At 42.1% G+C, this 27,205-nt stretch overlaps 1 protein-coding gene across 1 annotated transcript in view; it reads right to left on the bottom strand.

Annotated features, from left to right (window-relative positions):
• Nucleotides 1–27,205, bottom strand: part of LOC126160698 (agrin-like) — a 454,728-nt gene that overhangs the window by 54,469 nt on the left and 373,054 nt on the right. Inside the window, exon 21 of the mRNA XM_049916923.1 lies at nt 20,041–20,297. Coding sequence (XP_049772880.1) covers nt 20,041–20,297 — 257 coding nt within the window. The remainder of the gene's footprint in view (nt 1–20,040; nt 20,298–27,205) is intronic.

Genomic DNA, 27,205 nt, shown 5'->3' with positions numbered 1-27,205 from the left:
GAAAAGCAAAATGGCAAAACAGGAGTTGGTTTGATGGTTGTACTACTTAAGCTTACTAGTGAAGAAGCAGAAAAACATCTGTCTAAAATCGTTACGGCTTGTATAGGAAAAGGCAGCATCCCCGCCCACTGGAACAAGGCAAATATAATCCTTATATACAAAAATGGATGTATCTGCGATTTGAAGAATTATCGTCCGATCAGCTCACTCCCTGTTATCTACAAAGTCTTGACAAATCTCATCAATGGTGTTCTGGAAAACGCACAGGCCATAGAACAAGCTACATACTGCAGTGACTATAGCGTAATGAACAATGTACACACGCTGTGTGACGTAATTAGTCGAGCCAGTGAATGTGTAATGCCACAACGCATAGCTTCTGTAGATTCTGAAAATGCATTTGATTCCGTCAACCACCCTACAGTTATACAGGCACTGACCATACAAGATACATAAACATGTTATGTAACATCAATGATACGCCGACAGCTTCTGTTTGTGTTGGAAAACGCACAAGGGAATTTTCTATTTGAAGAGGAATAAATCAGGGTGATCCTATATCCCTGAAATTATTCATAGCAGTTCTTGAGATGGCTATGTCCAAAATTATTTTAAGAGTAAGGGGAATCAGAATAAACGGAAAGAGACTCGCTAATTTGAGATATGCTCACGATATAGACCGAAGAGCCAAAGAAACTGGTACACCTCCCTAATATCGTGTAGGGCCCCCTCGAACACGCAGAAGTGTCGCAAAACGAAGTGGCATGGACTCGACAAATGTTTGAAGTAGTGCTGGAGGGAAATGACACCATGAATCCTGCAGAGCTGTCCATAAATCCGTGAGAGTAAGAGGGGGCGGAGACCTCTTCTGAACAGCATGTCGCAAGGCATCTGAGATATGGTCAACAATGATTCCAGAACGAGACTTTCACTATGCAGTGGAGTGTGCGCAGATATGAAACTTCCTGGCAGATTAAAACTGTGTGCCGGACCGAGACTCGAACTCGGGACGTTTGCCTTTCTCGGGCAAGTGCTCTACCATCTGAGCTACACAAACACGACTCACAGCCCGTCCTCACAGCCTTGCTTCTGCCAGTACCTCGTCTCCTACTTGTTTGGAAAGTAGGAGACGAGGTAGGGGCTACTGGCAGAAGTAAAGCTGTGAGGATGGGCCGTGACTCGTGCTTGGGTAGCTCAGACGGTAGGGCACTATATATACATTGAAGTGCCAAAGAAACTGGTAAAGGCAAGCATATTCAAATACACGGGTACGTAAACAGACAGAATACGGCTCTGCAGTCGGCAACGCCGACAACAAGGGTCAGGTGCAGTTGTTAGATCAGTTACTGCCGCTACAATGGCAGTGAGTTTGAACGTTGTGTTGTAGTCAGCACATGAGTGATGGGACAAGTTATCTACGAGGTAGTGATGATGTGGAGATTTTCCTGTGTGACCATTTCACGAGTGTACCATGAATTTCAGGAATCTGGTGAAACATCAAATCTCCGATATCGCTGCCGCCGGAAAAAAAGATCCTGCAAGAACGGGACCAATGACAACTGAAGAGAATCATTCAGTGTGACAGAAGAACGACACTTCCGCAAATTTCTGCAGATTTCAAAGCTGGGCCACAACAAGTGGCAGCGTGCGAAGTGTTCAACAAAGCATCATCGATATGGGCTTTCAGAGCTGAAGACCCACTCATCTACCTTTGATGACTGCATGACACAAAGCCTGTGTCTGTCAACAACGACATTGTGCTGTTGATGACTGGAAACATGTTGCCTGGTTGTACGAACATCGTTTCAAATTGTATCAAGCAGATGGATGTGTATGGATACGGAGACAACCTCATGAATCCATGGATCCTGCATGTCAGCAGGGGAATGTTCAAGCTGGTGGAGGCTCTGTAATGGCGTGAGGCGTGTGCAATTGGAGTGATATGGGACTTCTGATACGTCTAGATACAAACTCTGACAGGTGACACATACGTAAGCATTCTGACTGATCACCTGCATCCACTCATGTACATTGTGCTTTCCCACAGACTTGCGAAAATCCAACAGGACAATGCGACACCCCACACATCCAGATTGCGACAGAGTGGCTCCACGAACACTCTTCTGAGTTTAAATACTTCCTCTGGCCAACAAACTCCGCAGACATGAACATTATTGAGCATATCTGGGGTGCTTTGCAACGTGCTGTTCAGAAGTGATCTCCACCCCCTTGTACTCTTATGGATTTATGGACAGCCCTGCTGGATTACTGGTGTCATTTCCCTCCAGCACTACTTCAGACATTAGTTGAGTCCATGCCACATCATGCCGCGGCACTTCTACATGGTTGTGGGAGTCTTACTCGATATTAGGCAGTGTACCAATTTTTTTGGCTCTTCAATGTAAAAGACAATGTCTTGACTAACTGACTGGCAAATTTATTTATTTACATGTCAAGTTCCTTAGTACCAAATTGACGGGCAAATCTGCAAGATAATGGAACATGTCAGCATATGAAATTAAAAAAAAGTAATAACAGACAAAAATAAAATGTTTATGAAACCAAAAAACGTCAAGCCATAAGTTTAACTAAACGCAGTCAACAATATAACAGATGAATCAGCTTAATTTTTCAAGGAATTCCTCAACAGAATAGAAGGAGTGACCAATGAGGAAACTCTTCAATTTAGATTTGAAAGACCGTGGATTACTGCTACGATTTTTGAATTCGAGTGATAGCTTATTGAAAATGGATGTAGCAGGACATTGCACACTATTCTGCACAAGAGTTAAGCAAGTCCGATCGAAATGCAGATTTGATTTCTGCCAAGTATTAACTGAGTGAAAGCTGCTTATTCTCGGGAATAAGCTAATATTGTTAACAAGAAACGACAGTAAAGGATATATGTATTCAGAAGCCAGTGTCAAAATACACAGACTATAGGGGTCGACTAGAGATTCATAAACTTACACCACTTATTGCCCGAGCTGCCCTTTTCTGAGCCAAAAATATTCTTTTAGAATGGGAAGAGTTACCCCAAAATAGAATACCATACGACATAAGCGAATGAAAATAAGGAAAGCAGACTAATTTTTGTGCCAAACGATCACTTACTTCAGATACCATTCAAATAGTAAAAATGGCAGCATTAAGTCTTTGAAAAAGATCCTAAACATGGGCTTTCCACAATTGTTTACTGTCTATATGAACACCCAGAAATTTGAACTGTTCAGTTTCACTAATCATTTGCCAATTCTGTGAAAGTAAAACGTCGAGTTTTGTCGAATTGTGTTTCAGAAACTGTCAAAACTGAGTCTTACTATGATTTAGCGTTAGTTTATTCTCTACAAGCCATGAACGTATGTCATGAACTGCACTATTTGATACAGAGCCAATGTTGCACACAACATCCTTTAGAACCAAGCTCAGGTCATCAGTAAACAGAAATATTTTAGAGTTACCCATAATACTAGAGGGCATATCATTTATATAAATAAGGAACAGGAGTGGCCCCAACACTGATTCCTGGGGTACCCCCCCCCCCCCCCCCCATTTGACCATACCCCACTCAGACCCCACATCACAACCATTCTCAACACGGTGAATAATGACCTTTTTCTGTCTGTTGTAAAAGTAACAGGTGAACCAATTGTGAGTTACTCGCCATATTCTGTAATGGACCAACTTATGGAGCAATATTTTGTGATCAATGCAATCAAACGCCTTAGTTAAATAAAAAAATGCCTAGCGTTCGAAACCTTTTGTTTAATCTATCCAGTAACTCAAAGAGAAAAGAGAATATAGCATTTTCAGTTGTTAAACGTCATCTCACGCTGAACTGTACATTTGATAGCAAATCGTGTGATATAAAATGATCTATTATCCTTACATACACAGCCTTTTCAATAACTTTAGCAAACGCTGATGGCATAGAAATAGGTCTAAATTGTCTACATTATCCCTTTCTCCCTTTTTATGAAGTGGCTTTACTACTGTGTGCTTTAATCGTTCAGGAATGTGACCGTTCCTAAAGGAAAAATTACATATATGGCTAAGTACAGGGCTAACATGTGCAGCACAGTACTTTAATACTCTGCTAGGCACTCCATCATATCAATGAGAATCCTTAGTCTTCAGTGATTTAATTATTGACTCAATCTCCCCCTAGTCTGTGTCTGAGAGGATTATTTCAGACATCAGTCTCAGAAAGGTATTTGCCAAGAAAGTAATTTGATTCCCTGTAGAAACTAAATATTTATTTAATTCACCAGCAATGCTGAGAAAATGATTGTTAAATACTGTACATATATCTGATTTATCAGTAACAGAAATATTTTTACTGCGAACTGCCTTTATATTGTCGACCTTGTGCCGCTGACCAGACACTTCCTTCACAACTGACCATATGGTTTTAATTTTAACCTGTGAATTAGCTATTCTATTTGCATACCACATACTCCTTGCCTTCCTAATAACATTTTTAAGCACCTTAAAATACTATTTTTAATGGGCTACTGTAGGCTGATTTTGAGTACTTCTAACATTTTGATATAATTCCCACTTTGTTCTACAGGATATCCTGATCCCACTAGCCACCCACCCAGGCTGCCTTTTACTGCTAGTACCCCATTTAGGACGTTCTAATGAAAAGCAACTCTTAAAGAGCATGAGAAATGTGTTAAGGAAGGCATTACATATGTCGTCCATGTTATTGGCACTATAAACATCCTGCCACTCTTGTTCCTTGACGAGGTTTAAAAACTCTCTATTGCCGTCAGATTAACTTTCCTACATAGTTTGTAATTACATGTGATATTTGTTTGAGTGCACAAACCTTTGGTGTTAAAATTTGTGCATCATGGTCTGAAAGGATATCCGCCCTTTTATTAACAGAATGCCCTTCTAGTAATGAAGAATGAATAAAAATATTGTCTATGGCTGTGCTACTGTTCTCCTGCACCCTAGCTGGAAAAAGCACAATCTGCAACAGATCCTATGAATTATGGAGATCCACTAACATTCATTTTCTTCCACAGTCATATACAAAATTAGCATTGAAGTCAGCACATATAACTAATTTCTGGTACTTCCTATAAAGTGAATCAAGAACCCTCTCTAGCTTGACCAGAAATTCTTTGAAGTCAGAGTTAGGGGACCTATAAAAAACAAAAATTTTAAGTTTAGTTTCACTAAATTGAACTGCCCCTGCACATCATTCAAATATCTGTTCAGTGCAGTGCGCTGCTACATCTGTGGACTGAAATGGAATGCTGTTTTTTACGTACATGGCCACTCCACACTTCGCAAGGAACTCCTTCAAAAACAGCTAGCTAATCTGTATCCTGGTAAAGGAAACCTCTGAATTGTCAAATTATTTAAGTGGTGCTCCGATATACCAATAATTTCAGAGTGAACTTCTATAAGCAGTTCATTAACGTTATCTCTAATATCTCTTATATATTGATGAAAGATGCTAATTCCTTCTCTACTTGGAAACATGACGTCCTCTGGAGGTGATTCCTTAGTCAGAGGGACTTCCTTTAACCACGTTTATCTATCTGCTGACTGCAGTCTAAAAAATGTGCAGTTCTAACAGCACCACTACACGAATTTTTTCATGAGTGATGCCACCACCATCCACTACACTGTCACCTATTAGCTTTGTCTGCTTCCCCTTCCCATGCTATAGAGGTGCAGGCCATGCCTAGTGAAACCCGATCTACTGATAGATTCAACTGTCACCACTGCAATGTGTCTCATGCCTTCAGCCATCAGTGCCATATCCAGCCCAGTGTTAACATGCTTTACAGCTGCATTAAGATGAGGCCGATCATGACACAGAAACAGTTGCACATTAGTGCCACCACTTTGAGTAGCTATCTTTACCATGTCACCACCTACATCATAATCCCTGTTCCTATCAAGACTATTCTCTGCTACACCCACTATCACTACCTGATCCTCCTTCGTAAAATTCCTACGTAACTCCTGTATGCTGTCACTCACTTAAGCCAACCCTGCACGAGGCTTCACAGTGCTGGTTACTTGGTACTCACTTCCGAACACTTGCTGGAACTGTTGGCCTACACCACTACCGTGTGAACTATCTAATAGCAGAACCTTCTTCTTTCTGTTAGTCTTTGCAACTGACTTAGGCCTCCTAACTGCTGAGGACTGCTGCACATTTCCTAGACCCACAGCAACAAAAGGCTCCTCTCCACTCAACTCTGTCAGTTGGTCAAATCTATTTCATATACGCAAAGTACAACTGTCTGAATACCTCCTCCTCGTAGTTGCCTTCTTGCCAACTGCCAGTTCCCATTCCCTAGTACCATTCACCCTCCTCAACCTATCTAGTTTCTTCTTTGCGTATTGTAACTGCACCTGAAGGGCACAGATCTTACGTTTCTGCTCCTCTATCAACTTATTTCTACTACAGATTGTGCATTCGCAGAAGAGGATCTCGCTAGAATGCCAGCTAGCTTCCCCATTGCATTCCGCCCAATGAAAAGATTTGAACAAATCTCACATAGAAAACCATCATCACCCAGTTCAAAACGCTAGGGATAGAAACTTGAAATTTGGAGATTTCGATCTTGTACTATAGGGGTCATTTAAGAAGGTATTTTTCGAAATACCAACCCTAGGCAGATAAAATAGGGGATGAAGGTTTTTTTTGAAAAATATCGCTATTACAGCAATTTTGAACTAGACCAATGAAAAGTGGTATTTGGTTTCTCAGTCAGAAATAAATAAATACGTGTTTCAGCATTTTTGGAAATTTGTCTCTATGGGGGTGAAATAGTGGGTGAAAGCTTTTTTTGAAATCATATCATCATTAAAAAACTACTAAAGTATTTTTAAAACTACATATATGAACATTGGTATTTGACTTCTTGGTTATAAATAATAAAACAAAAAAGGTGTTTCAGTGTTTTTGGATGTTGAACTACTAAGGGTTGAAATAAAGGATGGGATCTTGTCATGAGAATACCTTATTATGAAAGAAATTTTAAACCAAAATCTATGAAAATTTATATTTGGCTTCTGAGTTAGAAATAAAAGATACATGTTTCATTGTTTTTGGAAATTCAACCCCTATGGGGGCTGAATGGGGGATGAAAGTTTTTATAAAAATATTTAATTGTAAGAGCATTTTTGAAGCTAAATCTATGAAAATTTGTATTAGGCTCCTGCGGTAGAAGTGAAACATATGCATCTCACCTAAGAGGGTGAAATAGGGGTGAAACGTTTTATGAAAATGTTTCATTGCAAAAGCTTTTTTAAAGCGAAATCATTGAAAATTGGTGTTTGGCTTCTTGGCTAGAGATGAAAAAATACGTGTTTCACTGTTTTTGGAAATTCAACCCATAAGGGGGTGAAATAGGGTCAGACTAATTCACTGACTCTTAAGCGCCCAGCCCAAACCGCTGAGGATAGAAACTTGAAGTTTGCAGATGGTGTGGATCTTATACTGTAGACATCATTTCAGAAGAGATTGCCCGAAATTTCACTCCTAAGGGGATGAAAGGATTTTTGAAAATATGTCAGTATTAAAGGAATTTTGAAGCTGGAATTACGAAAACTGGCATTCGATGCTTAGCCAGAAAATAAGAAATAGGTGTATCGGCACTTTTGGAAATTCAACCACTAAGGGGATAAAATAGTAGGTGAAAGTTTTTTTGAAAATTAATAATTGCTAAAGAACTACAAAAGGATTTTAAGGCCACATCCATGACAATTGTATTTAACTTCTCCGTTAGATATAAAGAAAAATATGTGTTTCAGTGGCTCTGGAAATTCAAACCCTAAGGGAGTGCAATAGCGGATTAAAAATTTTAAGAAACTATATCGTTACATTAAAAAATTTTAACCTAATTTATGAAATGTAGTATTTCACTTCTTGGTTAGATAAACAGAAATACTTGCTAGGGGTTGAAAGTTGCTATGGAAATATCTCCACAAGAACGCGAAAGGCATGATTAACAAAAAACTTCGGACTCCAGCTACCAGAATCGTTTTCTGGTCGGGAGTATATTCGGAAAAGATCAGTTTTATATGGCCTTAATTAGCATGAAAAGCTTAGGAGGTGTTGCAATTTGAGAACAACATAAAAATTCGATTAATTAAAAAACAAAAAAAATCTCTGCAGGCCGTACTGTCTATGTGAGTGAAGCAGCGGGCGCTAAGCTATTGTGTACATAAGGCAGACTGTCAATCTGCGTCTGAATGTACATCCATACTCTGCAAACCACTTCGAACTTCGTGGCAGAGGGGGCTTACTATTGTGTCAGTTATTAGGCCTTCTTCCCATTCCATTCTCTTGTGGAACACGGGAAGAATGACTGCTTAAACGCCTCTGTGCGTGTTGTCATTCGTCTGATCTTCATCGTGCGATCACTATGGGAGTGAGATGTACAGGTGATAATACATCCAAAGTTCATCATTTAAAGCTGGTTCTTGAAACTTTGTAAATGGGCTTTTATTTATTTATTTATTGTTCCGTGGGACCACATTAAGGAGAAGTCTCCATGGTCATGCAACGAGTCAATACATGAAATTATAACACGATTGTAGAAACAGATAAAATGAAATATAAGAAACATATTCAGGCGACACGTCATTAGTTTAAATAAAGAAAATCATGAATGTAACACTGGAATTTGCTTAATTTTTTAGCTCTTCCAGGAGCTCCTCGACAGAATAGAAGGAGTGAGCCATGAGGAAACTCTTCAGTTAAGACTTAAAAGCGTTTGGGCTACTGCTAAGATTTTTGAGTTGTTGTGGCAGCTTATTGAAAATGGATGCAGCAGAATACTGCACTCCTTTCTGCACAAGAGTCAAGGAAGTGCATTCCACATGCAGATTTGATTTCTGCCTAGTATTAACTGAGTGAAAGCTGCTAACTCTTGGGAATAAGCTAGTATTGCTAACAGCAAACGACATTAAAGAAAATATATACTGTGAGGGCAATGTCAGAATTCCCAGACTATTGGATAGGGGTCGAGAAGAGGTTCTAGAACTTACACCACACATAGCTCGAACAGCCCGTTTTTGAGCCAAAAATACCCTTTTTGAATCAGAAGAATTACCCCAAAAAATAATACCATATGACATAAGCGTATGAAAATATGCGAAGTAGACTACTTTTCGTGTTGAAATGCCACTTTTTTCAGATACTGTCCTAATGGTAAATAAAGCGGCATTTAGTTTCTGAACAAGATCCTGAACATGGGCTTTCCACAACAGCTTACTATCTATCCGTACGCCTAGGAACTTGAACTGTTCCGTCTCGCTTATAACATGCCCATTCTGTCTGATTAAAATATCAGTTCTCGTTGAATTGTGAGTTAGAAACTGTAAAAACTGAGTCTTACTGTGATTTAGCATCAAATTATTTTCCACAAGCCACGAACTTATTTCATGAACTACAGTATTTGATAATGTTTCAATATTACACACAAGATCCTTCACTACCAAGCTGGTGTCATCAGCAAACAGAAATATTTTTGAATCACCTGTAATACTAGAAGGCATATCATTTATATAAATAAGAAACAGCAGTGGCCCCAGCACCGATCCTTGGGGAACGCCCCATTTAACAGTGCCCCATTGGGACTGAACATCATTACCACTCTCAATATTGCGGAGAATTACCTTCTGCTTTCTGTTCTTAAAGTAAGAGGCGAACCAATTGTAAGCTACTCCCCTTACTCCATAATGTTCCAACTTCTGCAGCAATATTTTGTGGTCAACACAGTCGAAAGCCTTCGTTAAATCAAAGAAAATACCTAACGTTCGCAACCTTTTATTTAATCCGTCCAAAACCTCACAGAGAAAAGAGACTATAGCATTTTCAGTTGTTAAGCCATTTCTAAAACCAAACTGTACATTTGACAGCAAATTATGTGAATTTAAATGCTGCAGTAACCTTGTATATACAACCCTCTCGATAACTTTAGCAAACACCGATGGCATAGAAATAGGTCTATAATTATCAACATTATCCCTGTCTCCATTTTTATAAAGTGGCTTCACTACCGAGTACTTTAATCGGTCAGGAAACCGACCACTCCTAAAGGAAAAGTTACAGATATGGCTAAGTACTGGGCTAACATAATGGAACAATACTTCAGTATTCTGCTAGATACCCCGTCATATCCATGAGAGATCTTGGTCCTTAGTGATTTAATTATTAACTCAATCTCCCTCTTGTCAGTATCATGGAGGAGCATTTCAGGTAACAGTCTCGGAACACTTTTTTCTACGAGCGCTATATGATTCCCTGTTGGGACTAGGTTTCTATTTAGTTCACCTGCTATATTCAGAAAGTGATTATTAAATACTGTACATATATGCGACTTATCGGTAACACGGACATTCCCACTACGCACTGATTCTATATCCTCGACCTGTCTCTGCAGACCAGCCACTTCCTTTACGACTGACCATATGGTTTTAATTTTATCCTGAGACTTAGCTATTCTATCTGCATACCACATACTTTTTGCCTTCCTAATAACTTTTTTAAGCACCTTACAATACTGTTTGTAATGGGCTACTGCATTTAGATTGTGACTGTTTCTAACGTTTTGATATAATTGCCACTTTGTTCTACAAGATATTCTTATACCTTTAGTCAGCCACCCAGGCTGCCTGTTTGTGCTAGTACCCTGTTTTGAACGTTCTAACGGAAAGCAACTTTCAAAGAGCACGAGAAAAGTCTTGAGGAAAGCATTATATTTATCGTCTACTGTATCAGCATTATAAACATCTTGCCACTCTTGTTCCTTGATAAGGTTTACAAAAGTCTCTACAGCAACTGGATCAGCTTTCCTAAAACGTTGGTAACTATATTTAACCTGCGTTGCAGCACAAAAATCTTTTAGACTTAAAATTTGTGGATCATGATCTGAAAGGCCATTCACCATTCTGCTAACAGAATGCCCTTCTAGTAATGACGAATGAACAAAAATATTGTCCATGGTTGTTCTACTGTTCCCTTGCACTCTCGTTGGAAAGAATACGGTTTGCATAAGATTATATGAATTAAGGAGGTCTACCAGCATCCTTTTCCTTGCACAATCACTTATACAATTTATATTGAAGTCACCACATATAACTAACTTTTTGTATTTCCTATAAAGTGAACCAAGAACCTCCTCTAGCTTTAGCAAAAACGTTGTGAAATTGGAGTCTGGGGATCTATAAATAACAACAGTAAGAAGTTTAGCTCCACTAAATTTAACCACTTCCCCTTGAACCATGGACCTTGCCGTTGGTGGGGAGGCTTGCGTGCCTCAGCGATACAGATGGCCGTACCGTAGGTGCAACCACAACGGAGGGGTATCTGTTGAGAGGCCAGACAAACATGGGGTTCCTGAAGAGGGGCAGCAGCCTTTTCAGTAGTTGCAGGGGCAACAGTCTGGATGATTGACTGATCTGGCCTTGTAACATTAACCAAAACGGCCTTGCTGTGCTGGTACTGCGAACGGCTGAAAGCAAGGGGAAACTACAGCCGTAATTTTTCCCGAGGACATGCAGCTCTACTGTATGATTAAATGATGATGGCGTCCTCTTGGGTAAAATATTCCGGAGGTAAAATAGTCCCCCATTCGGATCTCCGGGCGGGGACTACTCAGGAGGACGTCGTTATCAGGAGAAAGAAAACTGGCGTTCTACGGATCGGAGCGTGGAATGTCAGATCCCTTAATCGGGCAGGTAGGTTAGAAAATTTAAAAAGGGAAATGGATAGGTTAAAGTTAGATATTGTGGGAATTAGTGAAGTTCGGTGGCAGGAGGAACAAGACTTTTGGTCAGGTGATTACAGGGTTATAAATACAAAATCAAATAGGGGTAATGCAGGAGTAGGTTTAATAATGAATAAAAAAATAGGAGTGCGGGTTAGCTACTACAAACAGCATAGTGAACGCATTATTGTGGCCAAGATAGACACGAAACCCATGCCTACTACAGTAGTACAAGTTTATATACCAACTACCTCTGCAGATGATGAAGAAATAGATGAAATGTATGACGAGATAAAAGAAATTATTCAGGTAGTGAAGGGAGACGAAAATTTAATAGTCATGGGTGACTGGAATTCGTCAGTAGGAAAAGGGAGAGAAGGAAACATAGTAGGTGAATATGGATTGGGGGGAAGGAATGAAAGAGGAAGCCGCCTTGTAGAATTTTGCACAGAGCATAATTTAATCATAGCCAACACTTGGTTCAAGAATCATAAAAGAAGGTTGTATACCTGGAAGAATCCTGGAGATACTAAAAGGTATCAGATAGATTATATAATGGTAAGACAGAGATTTAGGAACCAGGTTTTAAATTGTAAGACATTTCCTGGGGCAGATGTGGATTCTGACCACAATCTATTGGTTATGAACTGCAGATTGAAACTGAAGAAACTGCAAAAAGGTGGGAATTTAAGGAGATGGGACCTGGATAAACTGAAAGAACCAGAGGTTGTAGAGAGTTTCAGGGAGAGCATAAAGGAACGATTGACAGGAATGCGGGAAAGAAATACAGTAGAAGAAGAATGGGTAGCTCTGAGGGATGAAGTAGTGAAGGCAGCAGAGGATCAAGTAGGTAAAAAGACGAGGGCTAATAGAAATCCTTGGGTAACAGAAGAAATACTGAGTTTAATTGATGAAAGGAGAAAATATAAAAATGCAGTAAATGAAGCAGGCAAAAAGGAATACAAACGTCTCAAAAATGATATCGACAGGAAGTGCAAAATGGCTAAGCAGGGATGGCTAGAGGACAAATGTAAAGATGTAGAGGCTTGTCTCACTAGGGGTAAGATAGATACTGCCTACAGGAAAATTAAAGAGACCTTTGGAGAGAAGAGAACCACTTGTATGAACATCAAGAGCTCAGATGGCAACCCAGTTCTAAGCAAAGAAGGGAAGGGAGAAAGGTGGAAGGAGTATATAGAGTGTTTATACAAGTGCGATGTACTTGAGGACAATATTATGGAAATGGAAGAGGATGTAGATGAAGACGAAATGGGAGATAAGATACTGCGTGAAGAGTTTGACAGAGCACTGAAAGACCTGAGTCGAAACAAGGCCCCGGGAGTAGACAACATTCCATTTGAACTACTGATGGCCTCGGGAGAGCCAGTCCTGACAAAACTCTACCATCTGGTGAGCAAGATGTATGAAACAGGCGAAATACCCTCAGACTTCAAGAAGAATATAATAATTCCAATCCCAAAGAAAGCAGGTGTTGACAGATGTGAAAATTACCGAACTATCAGTTTAATAAGTCACAGCTGCAAAATACTAACGCGAAATCTTTACAGACGAATGGAAAAACTGGTAGAAGCCGACCTCGGGGAAGATCAGTTTGGATTCCGTAGAAATGTTGGAACACGTGAGGCAATACTGACCTTACGACTTATCTTAGAAGAAAGATTAAGAAAAGGCAAACCTACGTTTCTAGCATTTGTAGACTTAGAGAAAGCTTTTGACAATGTTGACTGGAATACTCTCTTTCAAATTCTAAAGGTGGCAGGGGTAAAATACAGGGAGCGAAAGGCTATTTACAATTTGTACAGAAACCAGATGGCAGTTATAAGAGTCGAGGGGCATGAAAGGGAAGCAGTGGTTGGGAAGGGAGTAAGACAGGGTTGTAGCCTCTCCCCGATGTTATTCAATCTGTATATTGAGCAAGCAGTAAAGGAAACAAAAGAAAAATTCGGAGTAGGTATTAAAATTCATGGAGAAGAAGTAAAAACTTTGAGGTTCGCCGATGACATTGTAATTCTGTCAGAGACAGCAAAGGACTTGGAAGAGCAGTTGAACGGAATGGACAGTGTCTTGAAAGGAGGATATAAGATGAACATCAACAAAAGCAAAACGAGGATAATGGAATGTAGTCAAATTAAGTCGGGTGATGCTGAGGGAATTAGATTAGGAAATGAGACACTTAAAGTAGTAAAGTGTTTTGCTATTTAGGGAGTAAAATAACCGATGATGGTCGAAGTAGAGAGGATATAAAATGTAGACTGGCAATGGCAAGGAAAGCGTTTCTCAAGAAGAGGAATTTGTTAACATCGAATATAGATTTAAGTGTCAGGAAGTCGTTTCTGAAAGTATTTGTATGGAGTGTAACCATGTATGGAAGTGAAACATGGACGATAACTAGTTTGGACAAGAAGAGAATAGAATTTTTGAAATGTGGTGCTACAGAAGAATGCTGAAGATAAGGTGGGTAGATCACGTAACTAATGAGGAGGTATTGAATAGGATTGGGGAGAAGCTGAAGATAAGGTGGGTAGATCACGTAACTAATGAGGAGGTATTGAATAGGATTGGGGAGAAGAGAAGTTTGTGGCACAACTTGAGTAGAAGAAGGGATCGTTTGGTAGGACAAGTTTTGAGGCATCAAGGGATCACCAATTTAGCATTGGAGGGCAGTGTGGAGGGTAAAAATCGTAGAGGGAGACCAAGAGATGAATACACTAAGCAGATTCAGAAGGATGTAGGTTGCAGTAGATACTGGGAGATGAAGAAGCTTGCACAGGATAGAGAAGCATGGAGAGCTGCATCAAACCTGTCTCAGGACTGAAGACCACAACAACAACAAATTTAACCACACCTGGACAACATTCAAACGCCTTTTCAGTGCAGTACTTTGAAACATCAATTGACTCAAATGGGATACCGTTTTTCACATACATGGCTACTCCCCCACACCGCAAAGAGCTCCTAGAAAAGTTGCTAGCCAACCTGTATCCTGGTAAAGGAAGCCTCTGAATTATCTCCTTATTTAAGAAGTGTTCAGATATATCAATAATTTCAGAGTCAACATCTATAAGTAATTCACTAACTTTATCTCTAATGCCTTGTATGTTTTGATGAAATATACTAATTCCCTCTTTAATCGGATACCTAAGCTTTGTCGAAAGTGGTTTCTTTGTTAGAGAGACTTCCCTTAAGCAGGAATACCTGTCAGCTGACTTCAATAAAAAAAGGTACAGCTCTAACACCCACAACTACCGGAATTTTCCCATGAGTGATCCCACCACCCCCACCTATGCTGTCACATATAAGCTTTGCCAACCTCCCCTTCCCATACCTGTTGAGGTACAGGCCATGTCTAGTGAAACCCGTCCTGCTGATAGACTCCACCGACACCACTGAAATGTGACTCATGCCTTCTGTCATTAGCGCACCCCCAAGTCTCATGTTATTACGCCTGACGGCTGTATTAAGATGAGGCCGATCGTGATGCTGAAACAGTTCCACGAAATGCACATTCGTGCATTGTGGCTATCTTTTCCAGGTCACCATCTATGTCATACTCCCCATCCCTATCAATACTATTACCAGCCCCACCCACAATCACTACCTGATCCTCTTTTGTAAAATCCCTACATAACCCCTCTATGTTAAAAGTCACCTGAGCCAATCCTGCATTAGGCTTCACAATGCTGGTGACCTGGTACTCACTCCCCAAAACTTCCTGCAACTGCTGGCCTACACCTCTACCATGAGAACTACCTAATAGCAGAACCTTCTTCTTTCTCTTAGACTTTGCAACTGTCCTAGCCACCGTAACTGCTGAGGTCTGCTGCATACTTCCTACATCTACAGCTACTAGAGATTCCTCTCCACTAGACTCTGACAGTTGGTCAAATCTATTACAAACACAAATAGTAAAACTATCTTCTCCAGATAACTATTTTCTCCAGGTAAGTTCCGCCTATCTTCAAGCGTCTGCAAGTTCCGTTTTTTTAGCATCTCTGTGACTCACTTTCATGGGTCAATGAAACCTTTGAGCATTTGTGCTGTCCTTCGTTGTGTACGTTCAATATCCCACGCTAGTTCTTTTTACTAAAGTTCATAAACCCTTGGGCAACAATGTAGAACGGGTTACATGAGTGTTTTGTATGCAATCTGCTATTGTTCTGCCAGTGGACCCAAGCCTACCACCTGCTGTACCTATGATTTAGCCTATTTGCTCAACCTATTTCATATCCATACCCATGTATCTGAATGAGGTCACTGATTCCACACCCCTCAGATTCCACATGTCTGCAAGCAGTTTCTAGTGTCGCAGCGTAGTGCCGCTTAGTTGTAGCGTGCCATAGGGGTTACCTGCCCACAGGCACCTAGGAACAGGTCATCTCCGTACTGGTACGTTTTTAAGCGATCAACAAATGTGCGCAGTTGGCACTGATTTTATTGCCAAATTGGATGGTCTCAGAGGGACCATTTGCCGTTCTATGTGTCAATGTCCCCCCCTTTCGCCCCCATGACACACCACAGGAGAACACAAGAAAGAATGGCTAACGTAACCTAAATACCCTTTCCTGCTTTGGGTCATGTTCAAATTTCGGAGAGTGATCTGGAAGAGTCGCCAGTGGATCCACTCTGTATACCAGAGCAAGAATTACCGTCGCGCACCCTCCAGAGGGGTCAGATGATGTTCAACGTGGTTGCAGTAAAAAAAAAAAAAAATGGCTCTGAGCGCTATGGGACTCAACATCTTAGGTCATAAGTCCCCTAGAACTTAGAACTACTTAAACCTAACTAACCTAAGGACATCACACACACCCATGCCCGAGGCAGGATTCGAACCTGCGACTGTAGCAGTCCCGCGGGGTTGCAGTCCAACGATGTCCTTAGAGAAGGGGTAAATAGTACAGCGAGTGTCGACAATCCCAAAAGTTGTCAAGATCGTCGTTCAGTTGCACTTTGCACTCTATACTGTTGTATTCTCCGGCGAAATGTGTTTAAATGAACACTCCAAAAGAAAGAGGTGGTTTCACCTACATCCTTTATGTCTCCTGCGGCCTTTTCGTGTCGATTCTGAACAGAAGTGTGTCTAAAATGTTTTCCTTGGCTATCCATAACAAAGCCGCGTGATTTCAACGCTGGGTATCGCAGTTCTGACCTATGGAGAGGTGCAAGAGAAACGGTGAGATGTTGGTAAGGGGGCAGGTGAAGATATTCCCACCCTGAGGCACATACGCTGTGGCGTTGGGCAGAATTAGATTAAGTTTGGTGCCAATGTGAGCGCAAGAACCCATCTTTACACCTCACACGAACTTCTGAGCTCTGGCCTTTGTTTTCGGATATGTCGACACCTTGCCGTTTTAAGCGAGGTCAAGCGTGCTGGTAGTGTCGTAGGGTGCCACTGTTTAGCACCATAACGTAAGAAGGTTGTATGAACCTTTGAGCCAAACTTCAAACTTCTGCATCACAATGGGGGAAAATGGCGTAGTTTCTAAAAAGTGACCATTTAATTCTTTTGCCCAGTGTACACTGAGGTGGCAAAAGTCATGGGATAGCAATGTGGATGTATGCAGATGACTTTAGTATCGTGTACACAAAGTATAAAACGGCAGTGCATTGGTGGAGCTGTCATTTGTACTCAGGTGATTCAAGTGGAAAGGTTTCTGACGTGATTATGCCGGCACGACGGGAATTAATAGACTTTGAACACGGATTGGTAGAAAGAACTGGGTGCATGGGATATTCCATTTTGGAAATTGCTAGGGAATTTAGTATTTCGAGATCCACAGTGTCAAAAGTATGCCGAGAATAGCAAATTTCAGGCATTACCTCTCACCACAGACAACGCAGTGGCCAACGGCTTTCTCTTAATGATCGAGAGCACATCACTTCAAGCACCTCTCCTGGGCTCGTGACCATGTCTATTGGACCCTAGGTGACTGGAAAACTGTGGTCTGGTCAGACAAGTCCCGATTTCAGTTGGTAAGAGCTGATGGTAAGCTACAAAGCCATGTATCCAAACTGTCAACGAGGCACTATGCAAGCTGGTGGTGACTCCTTAATAGTGTGGACTGTTTTTAAATGGAATGAAGTGGGTCCTCTGGTCAAACTGAACCCACAGTTCACTGGAAATGGTTGTGTCCTTCTACTTGGGGACCATTTTTAGCCGATCGTGGACTTTATGTTCCTAAACAACGATGGAATTTTTATGGATGACAATGTGCCATGTCACTAGCCACAATTTCTTATGATTGGTTTGAGGGACATTCCGGACAGTTTGAGCAAATGATTTAGTCATCAGTATCGCCTGATATGAATCCCATAAACATTTATGGAACGTAGCTGAGAAGTCGGTTCGTGCACAAAATCCTGCACCAGCAATTATGGAAGACTGTAGAGGCAGCGTGGCCCAGTATTTCTGCAGTGGATTTCCAACGACTCGTTGAATCCATGCCACGTAGAGTTGCTGCACTGCGCTGGGAAAAGGAGATCCAACACAATATTAGGAAGTATTGTAGACTTTTCTCACCTCAGTTTACCTTCTCTGTTTTGGCTCTTGAGTAAGAATGGGCTGCCATTCGGCCACAGACATTCAGATAACTCATGTAAGTGTCCTCCGCGGATTTCAAGCCGTCGTACAGGCAAGTGGTGGACACACCCTATGTTAACGTCCACCGATAAGTGTCCAGATACTTTTGATAAGACAATGTATGGTAAAGTGAAGAGGGTAGCTGGCAAGGGATAGGAATGGAGAGCCCTGTCAGACCTACTGAAGAGGTGATGACCAAAATATCAGTGAAACAGGTTCGAGCCGTGTCTCATACGTTTCTGTCGGTAGGGATGTACACTCCTGGAAATGGAAAAAAGAACACATTGACACCGGTGTGTCAGACCCACCATACTTGCTCCGGACACTGCGAGAGGGCTGTACAAGCAATGATGACAGGCACGGCACAGCGGACACACCAGGAACCGCGGTGTTGGCCGTCGAATGGCGCTAGCTGCGCAGCATTTGTGCACCGCCGCCGTCAGTGTCAGCCAGTTTGCCGTGGCATACGGAGCTCCATCGCAGTCTTTAACACTGGTAGCATGCCGCGACAGCGTGGACGTGAACCGTATGTGCAGTAGACGGACTTTGAGCGAGGGCGTATAGTGGGCATGCGGGAGGCCGGGTGGACGTACCGCCGAATTGCTCAACACGTGGGGCGTGAGGTCTCCACAGTACATCGATGTTGTCGCCAGTGGTCGGCGGAAGGTGCACGTGCCCGTCGACCTGGGACCGGACCGCAGCGACGCACGGATGCACGCCAAGACCGTAGGATCCTACGCAGTGCCGTAGGGGACCGCACCGCCACTTCCCAGCAAATTAGGGACACTGTTGCTCCTGGGGTATCGGCGAGGACCTTTCGCAACCGTCTCCATGAAGCTGGGCTACGGTCCCGCACACCGTTAGGCCGTCTTCCGCTCACGCCCCAACATCGTGCAGCCCGCCTCCAGTGGTGTCGCGACAGGCGTGAATGGAGGGACGAATGGAGACGTGTCGTCTTCAGCGATGAGAGTCGCTTCTGCCTTGGTGCCAATGATGGTCGTATGCGTGTTTGGCGCCGTGCAGGTGAGCGCCACAATCAGGACTGCATACGACCGAGGCACACAGGGCCAACACCCGGCACCATGGTGTGGGGAGCGATCTCCTACACTGGCCGTACACCACTGGTGATCGTCGAGGGGACACTGAATAGTGCACGGTACATCCAAACCGTCATCGAACCCATCGTTCTACCATTCCTAGACCGGCAAGGGAACTTGCTGTTCCAACAGGACAATGCACGTCCGCATGTATCCCGTGCCACCCAACGTGCTCTAGAAGGTGTAAGTCAACTACCCTGGCCAGCAAGATCTCCGGATCTGTCCCCCATTGAGCATGTTTGGGACTGGATGAAGCGTCGTCTCACGCGGTCTGCACGTCCAGCACGAACGCTGGTCCAACTGAGGCGCCAGGTGGAAATGGCATGGCAAGCCGTTCCACAGGACTATATCCAGCATCTCTACGATCGTCTCCATGGGAGAATAGCAGCCTGCATTGCTGCGAAAGGTGGATATACACTGTACTAGTGCCGACATTGTGCATGCTCTGTTGCCTGTGTCTATGTGCCTGTGGTTCTGTCAGTGTGATCATGTGATGTATCTGACCCCGGGAATGTGTCAATAAAGTTTCCCCTTCCTGGGACAATGAATTCACGGTGTTCTTATTTCAGTTTCCAGGAGTGTAGTTGGTACTCACTGGCGTGCTGGCAGTGGGCGCCGGCGAAGTGCGGCGGGCAGCGGCAGGAGTAGGCGTTGAGCAGCGGCTGGCAGACGCCGCCGTGCAGACAGGGGCTGGGGAGGTCTGCGCTGCCGCAGGGCGGGCCCTGCCACTGCAGCACGCCCTGCCTGTCCTCGCCCAGGTTCTCCAGCGACTGCCCGTTCACCACCAGGCGCTGCACCGCGCCGTCCAGCCCGGACGACACGTTGGAGCAGTGGCTCACCTCCATTCCCGGACTAGGGACGGCAAAAAATATCTTTATATCAAAACATCGGTTTTCCTTCAAAGTAATATCGCTATACGTCGATATATAAATTATCGATATATTCGTTAATCGGTATACGACAAAGAATATCGAAAGCGATATTTTCATTCGTCTTTTCTTGAATCATAGGCACTATAGTTCTCATCAGCAAATTTCTTGCCCAATCCAACTACTACCGATCTTTGAAATTTGGCAGTAAATGTCTTACAATGGGCTTAGCTTAATTTCATATTCAGTAGTACAAATGAGCACCAGATTTGAACATGAACGTATCTACGCTTCATATTCATTCACTCTGATAGTCCCGTTGCAGTGTCAGTTCCAATAGTTGAAAAAAAACGGTAAGCGAATGGGCCAATTGTCACCTGAACAAAGAGCTTTAGATATAATACAAGAAGACTCTAACCAGCCTCCAATTTGGTTATGGCATGAAAACTGTTGTCCGGAAGCTCAGTCGCACGAGAAATTCCTAGCTCTGATTCTCTGCCAAACGAGCTAAAACAATATCTCGCTTAACCAAATGTAGGACGGAACTGTGATCCTGCGAAGTTGTGGGTTCATAGTCGTCATTTCACACCCTTTTTGTCGGAAATTGCTCAAAAATACTTAATATGCCAAGCCTCTCCCGTTTCGACCGAAAGAGTTGGCTCAAATGCCACTGAGCACTATGGGACTTAACTGCTGAGGTCACCAGTCCCCCAGAACTTAGAACTAATTAAACCTAACTAACCTAAGGACATCACACACATACATGCCCGAGGCAGGATTCGAACCTGCGAACGTAGCGGTCGCGCGGTTCCAGACTGTAACGCCTAGAACCGCTCGGCCACCTCGGCCGGCGACCGAAAGAGTGGCATCCTAAGTAGACTTGGTTGTGGCAGATAACAAAAGAAGACTAACAGGACAACATATTAAACAGAAAGTTCTGTTAGCGTCTATCTATTCATTTCTGTGACTTAGATTCTTTTTTTTAAATTTCTGTATATATATATATATATATATATATATATATATATATATATATATATATATCGATTTCATTAATTAGTTTTTTGTAAATAAGTGAATTTATAATACATTGTATACCTTTTATTGGCTAATGTTTTTTTAAATCGTTTCTGTGACTTAGATTAACGTTTTTTGAAATTCATTTTGAAAATGTCCTCTGATATACCCAAATGTCGATTTTTTGTATCGATAATACATAGTCTCCTACATACATCGATACAATACATATCGATATTTTTGAAAATTTGCCCATCTCTATCCTGGACTACAGAAATGCGCACCGCTGCCGCAGCTCTCACAGTGCTCCACAACTGACATGGTCATTGTTAATAAACCTCTGACAGGGCGACCTTAAGATGTGGCCCTCTCCGATCCTCTCTCTTCAGTTTCTTAAAACAGTAAGAGACAATGCTAAAAGCAAACTGGAAAAAATAGTTTTTGAACACTGTAAGATTTCCGATCTCTGTTAAGTTCAAATATTTGTAAGTTGTTTAACGAATTCATCGAAAGTTCAGTTCGTGGTGCGATCGGATTGTAGTTATGCAATCACTGGTTCGAATCTCGCAGGTACCTATATTCTTCTTAGTTTTTACAATTTCATATTTGCCAACAGATGAACATGTTAAATAACAAACTTTGTTTATTTTCTGATCGGACCGCAACAGTCAATGAATGATGTATGTCTTTTTCCAGTTCCTGCTGCACACTTATCTTTTAGTTCGTTGTTAACACGTGACGAGTCTCGTTTCGGATGTTATGCTGTTTTAAGTGATCGTCTTAGATGTCACATACAACGTCGTCGAGTGTTTTGTGAGAGTTTCATAGAACTTTATGTTTGGTTCTCACTCGATATTTGTACCTATGCTCATTTGACGGAAAACATACTTGAAAAGATAAATACAGCAGAGATATATCTGGTTATAAACATACTCCTCTCGAATTTTGGCAAGACAAATGTGTATTATCAGGGAGGCCCCTTGGACCCCACAATATGCTGTGACATAAATGGTCAGTATTACATATCAGAAACTTTTATGCGTTATGTCACTTATAGTTACGTGTATTTCCTCACATAATATACAACTAAGGGAAGCATCTCTCCTTTAGCAAAAGATTCCGGAATAGTCCCCCATTCGGATCTCCGGGTGGGGACTGCCAAGTGGGAGGCTACCATGAGAAAAAGACTGAATAATCAACGAAATAATAACATTCTACGAGTCGGGGTGTGGAATGTCGCAAGCTTGAAAGTGGTAGGGAAACTAGAAAATCTGAAAAGGGAAGTGCAAACGCTCAATCTAGATATGGTAGGGGTCAGTGAAGTGAAGTGGAAAGAAGACAAGGATTTTTGGTCAGATGAGTATAGGGTTATATCAACAGCAGCAGAAAATGGTATAAAGGGAGTAGGATTCGTTATGAATAGGAAGGTTGGGCAGAGACAGTGTTACTGTGAACAGTTCAGTGATAAGGTTGTTCTTATCAGAATCGACAGCGAACCAATACCAACAACGATAGTTCAGCTATACATGCCGACGTCGCAAGCTGAAGACGAAGAGATAGAGAAAGTGTGTGAGGATATTGAAAGGGTAACACAGTATGTAAAGGTAGATGAAAATCTAATAGTTATGGGGGACTGGAATGCAGTTGTAGGGGAAGGAGTAGAAGAAAAGGTTACAGAAGAATGTGGGCTTGGGACAAGGAATGAGAAAGGAGAAATATTAATTGAGTTCTGTAATAAACTTCAGCTACTAATAGCGAATACTCTGTTCAGGAATCACAAGAGGAGGAGGTATACTTGGAAAAGGCCGGGTGATAAGGGAAATTTCAATTAGATTACATCATGATCAGACAGAGATTCCGAAATCAGATACTGGATTGTAAGGCGTACCCAGGAGCAGATATAGACTCAGATCACAATATAGTAGTGATGAAGAGTAGGCAGTAGTTCAAGACATTAGTCAGGAAGAATCAATACCCTAAGAAGTGGAATACGGAAGTACTAAGGAATGACGAGATACGCTCGAAGTTCTTTAAGGTTATAGATACAGCAACAGGGAATAGCTCAGTAGGCAGTACAGTTAAAGAGGAATGGACATCCCTAAAAAGGGCGATAACAGAAGTTTGGAAGGAAAACATAGGTGCAAAGAGGTAACTGTGAAAAACCATGGGAAACAGAAGAAATACTTCAATTGGTCGATGAAAGGAGGAAATACATAAATGTTCTGGGAGACTCAGGAAAACAGACATACAAGTCGCTAGGGAATGAAATAAACAGGAAGTGTAGGGAAGCTACGACGAAATGGCTGCATGAAAAATGTGAAGAAATCGAAAAAGAAATGATTGTCGGTAGGACAACATTAGGTCACATTAAAAGCGAGAGTGATAACATTAAGAGTGCAACTGGAATTCCACTCTTAAATGCAGAGGAGAGAGCGTATAGGTGGAGAGAATACATTGAAAGCCTCTATGAGGGGGAAGATTTGTCTGATGTGATAGAAGAAGAAACAGTAGTCGATTTAGAAAGGATAAGGGAGCCGGTATTAGATTCAGTATTTAAAAGAGCTTTGTAGGACTTAAGATCAAATAAGGCAGAAGGGATAGATAACATTCCATCAGAATTTCTAAAATCGTTGTGGGAAGTGGCAACAAAACAACTATTCACGTTGGTGTGTGGAATGTATGAGTCTGGCGACATGCCGTCTGACTTTCGGAAAATCATCATCTACACAGTTCCAAAGACGGCAAGAGCTGACAAGTGCAAGAATTATCACACAGTCAGCTTAACAGCTCATGCATCCAAGTTGCTGACAAGAATAATATACAGAAGAATGGATAAGAAAATTGAGGATGCGCTAGATGACGATCAGTTTGGCATGAGAGCGGCAAATCTGATGTTGCGGTTAATAGTGGAAGCAAGACTAAAGAAAAATCAAGACACGTTCTTAGGATATGTTGACCTGGAAAATGCGTTCGACAATGTTAAATGGTGCAGCCAAGAGGGAATAATAAGAGTGGACGAGGAAGAACGAAGTGCTCGTATTAAAAAGGGTGTAAGACAAGGATGTAGTCTTTCGCCCCAACTGTTCAATCTGTACATCGAGGAAACAATGATGGCAGTAAAAGAAAGGTTCAGGAGTGGAATAAAAATTTAAGGTGAAAGGATATCAGTGATACGATTCGCTGATGACATTGCTATCTTCAGTGAAAGTGAAGAAGGATTACATGATGTGCTGAACGGAATGAACAGTCTAATGAGTACACAGTATGGTTTGAGAGTAAATCGGAGAAAGATGAAGGTAATGAGAAGTAGTAGAAATGAGAACAGCGAGAAACTTAATATTAGGATTGATGGTCACGAAGTAGATGGAGTTAAGGAATTCTGCTACCTTGGAAGTGAAATAACGAGTGCCGCATGGAGCAAGGAGGAGATCAAAAGCAAACTAGCAATGGCAAAAAGGGCATTCCTGGCGAAGAGAAGTCTACTAATATCAAATATCGGCCTTGATTTGAGGAAGAAATTTCTGAGAATGTACGTCTGGAGTACAGCATTGTATGGTAGTGAAACATGGACCGTGGTAAAACCGGAACAGAAGAGAATCGAAGCATTTGAGATGTGGTGCTATAGACGAATGTTGAAAATTAGGTGGACTGATAAGGTAAGGAATGAGGAGGTTCTACGCAGAATCGGAGAGGAAAGGAATATGTGGAAAACACTGATAAGGAGAAGGGACAGGATGATAGGACATCTGCTAAGACATGAGGGAATGACTTCCATGGTACTAGAGGGAGCTGAAGAGGGCAAAAACTGTAGAGGAAGACAGAGATTGGAATACGTCAAGCAAATAATTGAGGACGTAGGTTGCAAGTGCTACTCTGAGATAAAGAGGTTAGCACAGGAGAGGAATTCGTGGCGGGCCGCATCGAACCAGTCAGAAGACTGGTGACCACCCCCCCCCCCCCACTCCAAAAAAAGGAGGAGGGGGGGGGTTAGCATACCCAGAATCCTCATATGCCTTAACGTTTTCAAGTCTTGCTTTCATTAAGGGGATTCTATATGTACCGTAAATACATGCATGCAGATGCACTGCATTGACGAATATACGTTTATAATATACAAGGTAATTCAGCTACCCCTACCGATGGGTTTTACACAAGCAACAACAATTTCTAAAACCACACAAGGGATTTTCAAATTCTCAGGTCCAGTGACCTTGGAGGCCAGTAATGTAAGGCTGAATCATTTAGTCCAGTGCGACCGATTTATCTTTCAGTGATCCTTTGATTTAAAACTTCCAGCACTTCCAGATGCCGAAGTGGCGGGGCCCCATCCTGCTGGTAAATGAAGTCGTTCGAATCAGTCTCTGACTGTGGAAAAGAAAGTTCTCAAGTATATCGAGATATGTGCTTCCTGTAACAGTGTTCTCAGCAAAGAAAAATGGACCGTACACCTTTTCCCGTGAAACTGCACAAAACACATTACATTTTAATGAGTCCCTCTCATATTGTACAACTTCATGGGTTATTCTGTACCCCATATTCTCACATTATGGCGGTTCATCTTTCCATTTAAATGAAATATTGCCTCGTCACTAAATACTAAGCATGGAAGAAAACTGTCATCCTCCATCTTGCCAAGAAGGAAATTACAAAATTTCACCCGTTGTTGTTTGTCACCTTCAGGAAGAGCATGGGTTGCTGAATTTTGCATGGTTTCATGAGTAAACGTCGACGCAACACACACCAGAAGGACATCGGGGGCATGTTGAACTATCGAGCTGCACGGCGAACGGATTTCTGCGGACACTTTGTGAAGCTATGTGTCAGACACTTCGGGATGGCTCGGCCATTTGCCTTTACACAAACAACCTGTTTCTCGGAATCATTCATGCTATCGTCTAATGCTCTGTGCTGTAGGAGGATCCACACCATACCTGGTACGAAAGTCACACTGAACAATTATTACTGACCTCCCCCCTCTCTCCTCCCTAACAGGCCATGAAGGCCCAATGGCACCGACTGGCCGCCGTGTCATCCTCCCCCATAGGCGTCACTGGATGCAGACCCTATGTCGGTTTCCGAGATCGGAGCCGCTACTTCTGAATCAAATAGCTCCTCAGTTTGCCTCATAAGGGCTGAGTGCACCCCGCTTGCCAACAGCGCTCGGCAAACCGGATGGTCATCCAAAAATGGCTCTGAGCACTATGGGACTTAACATCTATGGTCATCAGTCCCCTAGAACTTAGAACTACTTAAACCTAACTAACCTATGGACATCACACAACACCCAGCCATCACGAGGCAGAGAAAATCCCTGACCCCGCCGGGAATCGAACCCGGGAACCCGGGCGTGGGAAGCGAGAACGCTACCGCACGACCACGAGATGCGGGCGATGGTCATCCATCCAAGTGCTAGCCCAGCCCGACAGCGCTTTATTACTGACACAAAACGCTTTCTTTTGTCCCGTCACCATTTTTCCTAGAACTGAGGTGGGCGCACACTACCAAGTAAAATTCGAGCGTTTGCTCTTTCCAATAGTATGTTGTTCACGCACGTATCTCAAATAACATAATAATTATGATTTTTTTAAAAATCGGACGATCCTTTTTGATACACCCTGTATTAGTGCTACAGAAAAAATGAGCAGGATATTTTTGTAGGAAACTTAATGTAGTTAAATTTTGTGCTTTACACCTTTTCGACGGAGGCCATGGCTTTCGAGCAATTTACGAAAAATACATTTGAAGGTAAGTTTTGTACGTTTTTCTTGAATAATTCGAAAACCACGGTCTCTAGCAGAAACGAATCCTAGTACAAAATTTAACTACATTAAACTCCCTAGAAAAATGTCCTGTTCGTTTTTTATAGAAATAATG

The sequence above is a fragment of the Schistocerca cancellata genome, chromosome 2, assembly GCF_023864275.1.
Source record: "Schistocerca cancellata isolate TAMUIC-IGC-003103 chromosome 2, iqSchCanc2.1, whole genome shotgun sequence".
Lineage (NCBI taxonomy): Eukaryota > Metazoa > Arthropoda > Insecta > Orthoptera > Acrididae > Schistocerca > Schistocerca cancellata.
Note: the sequence above shows the minus strand (reverse complement) of the source record. Positions and strands in the feature narration are given on the sequence as shown.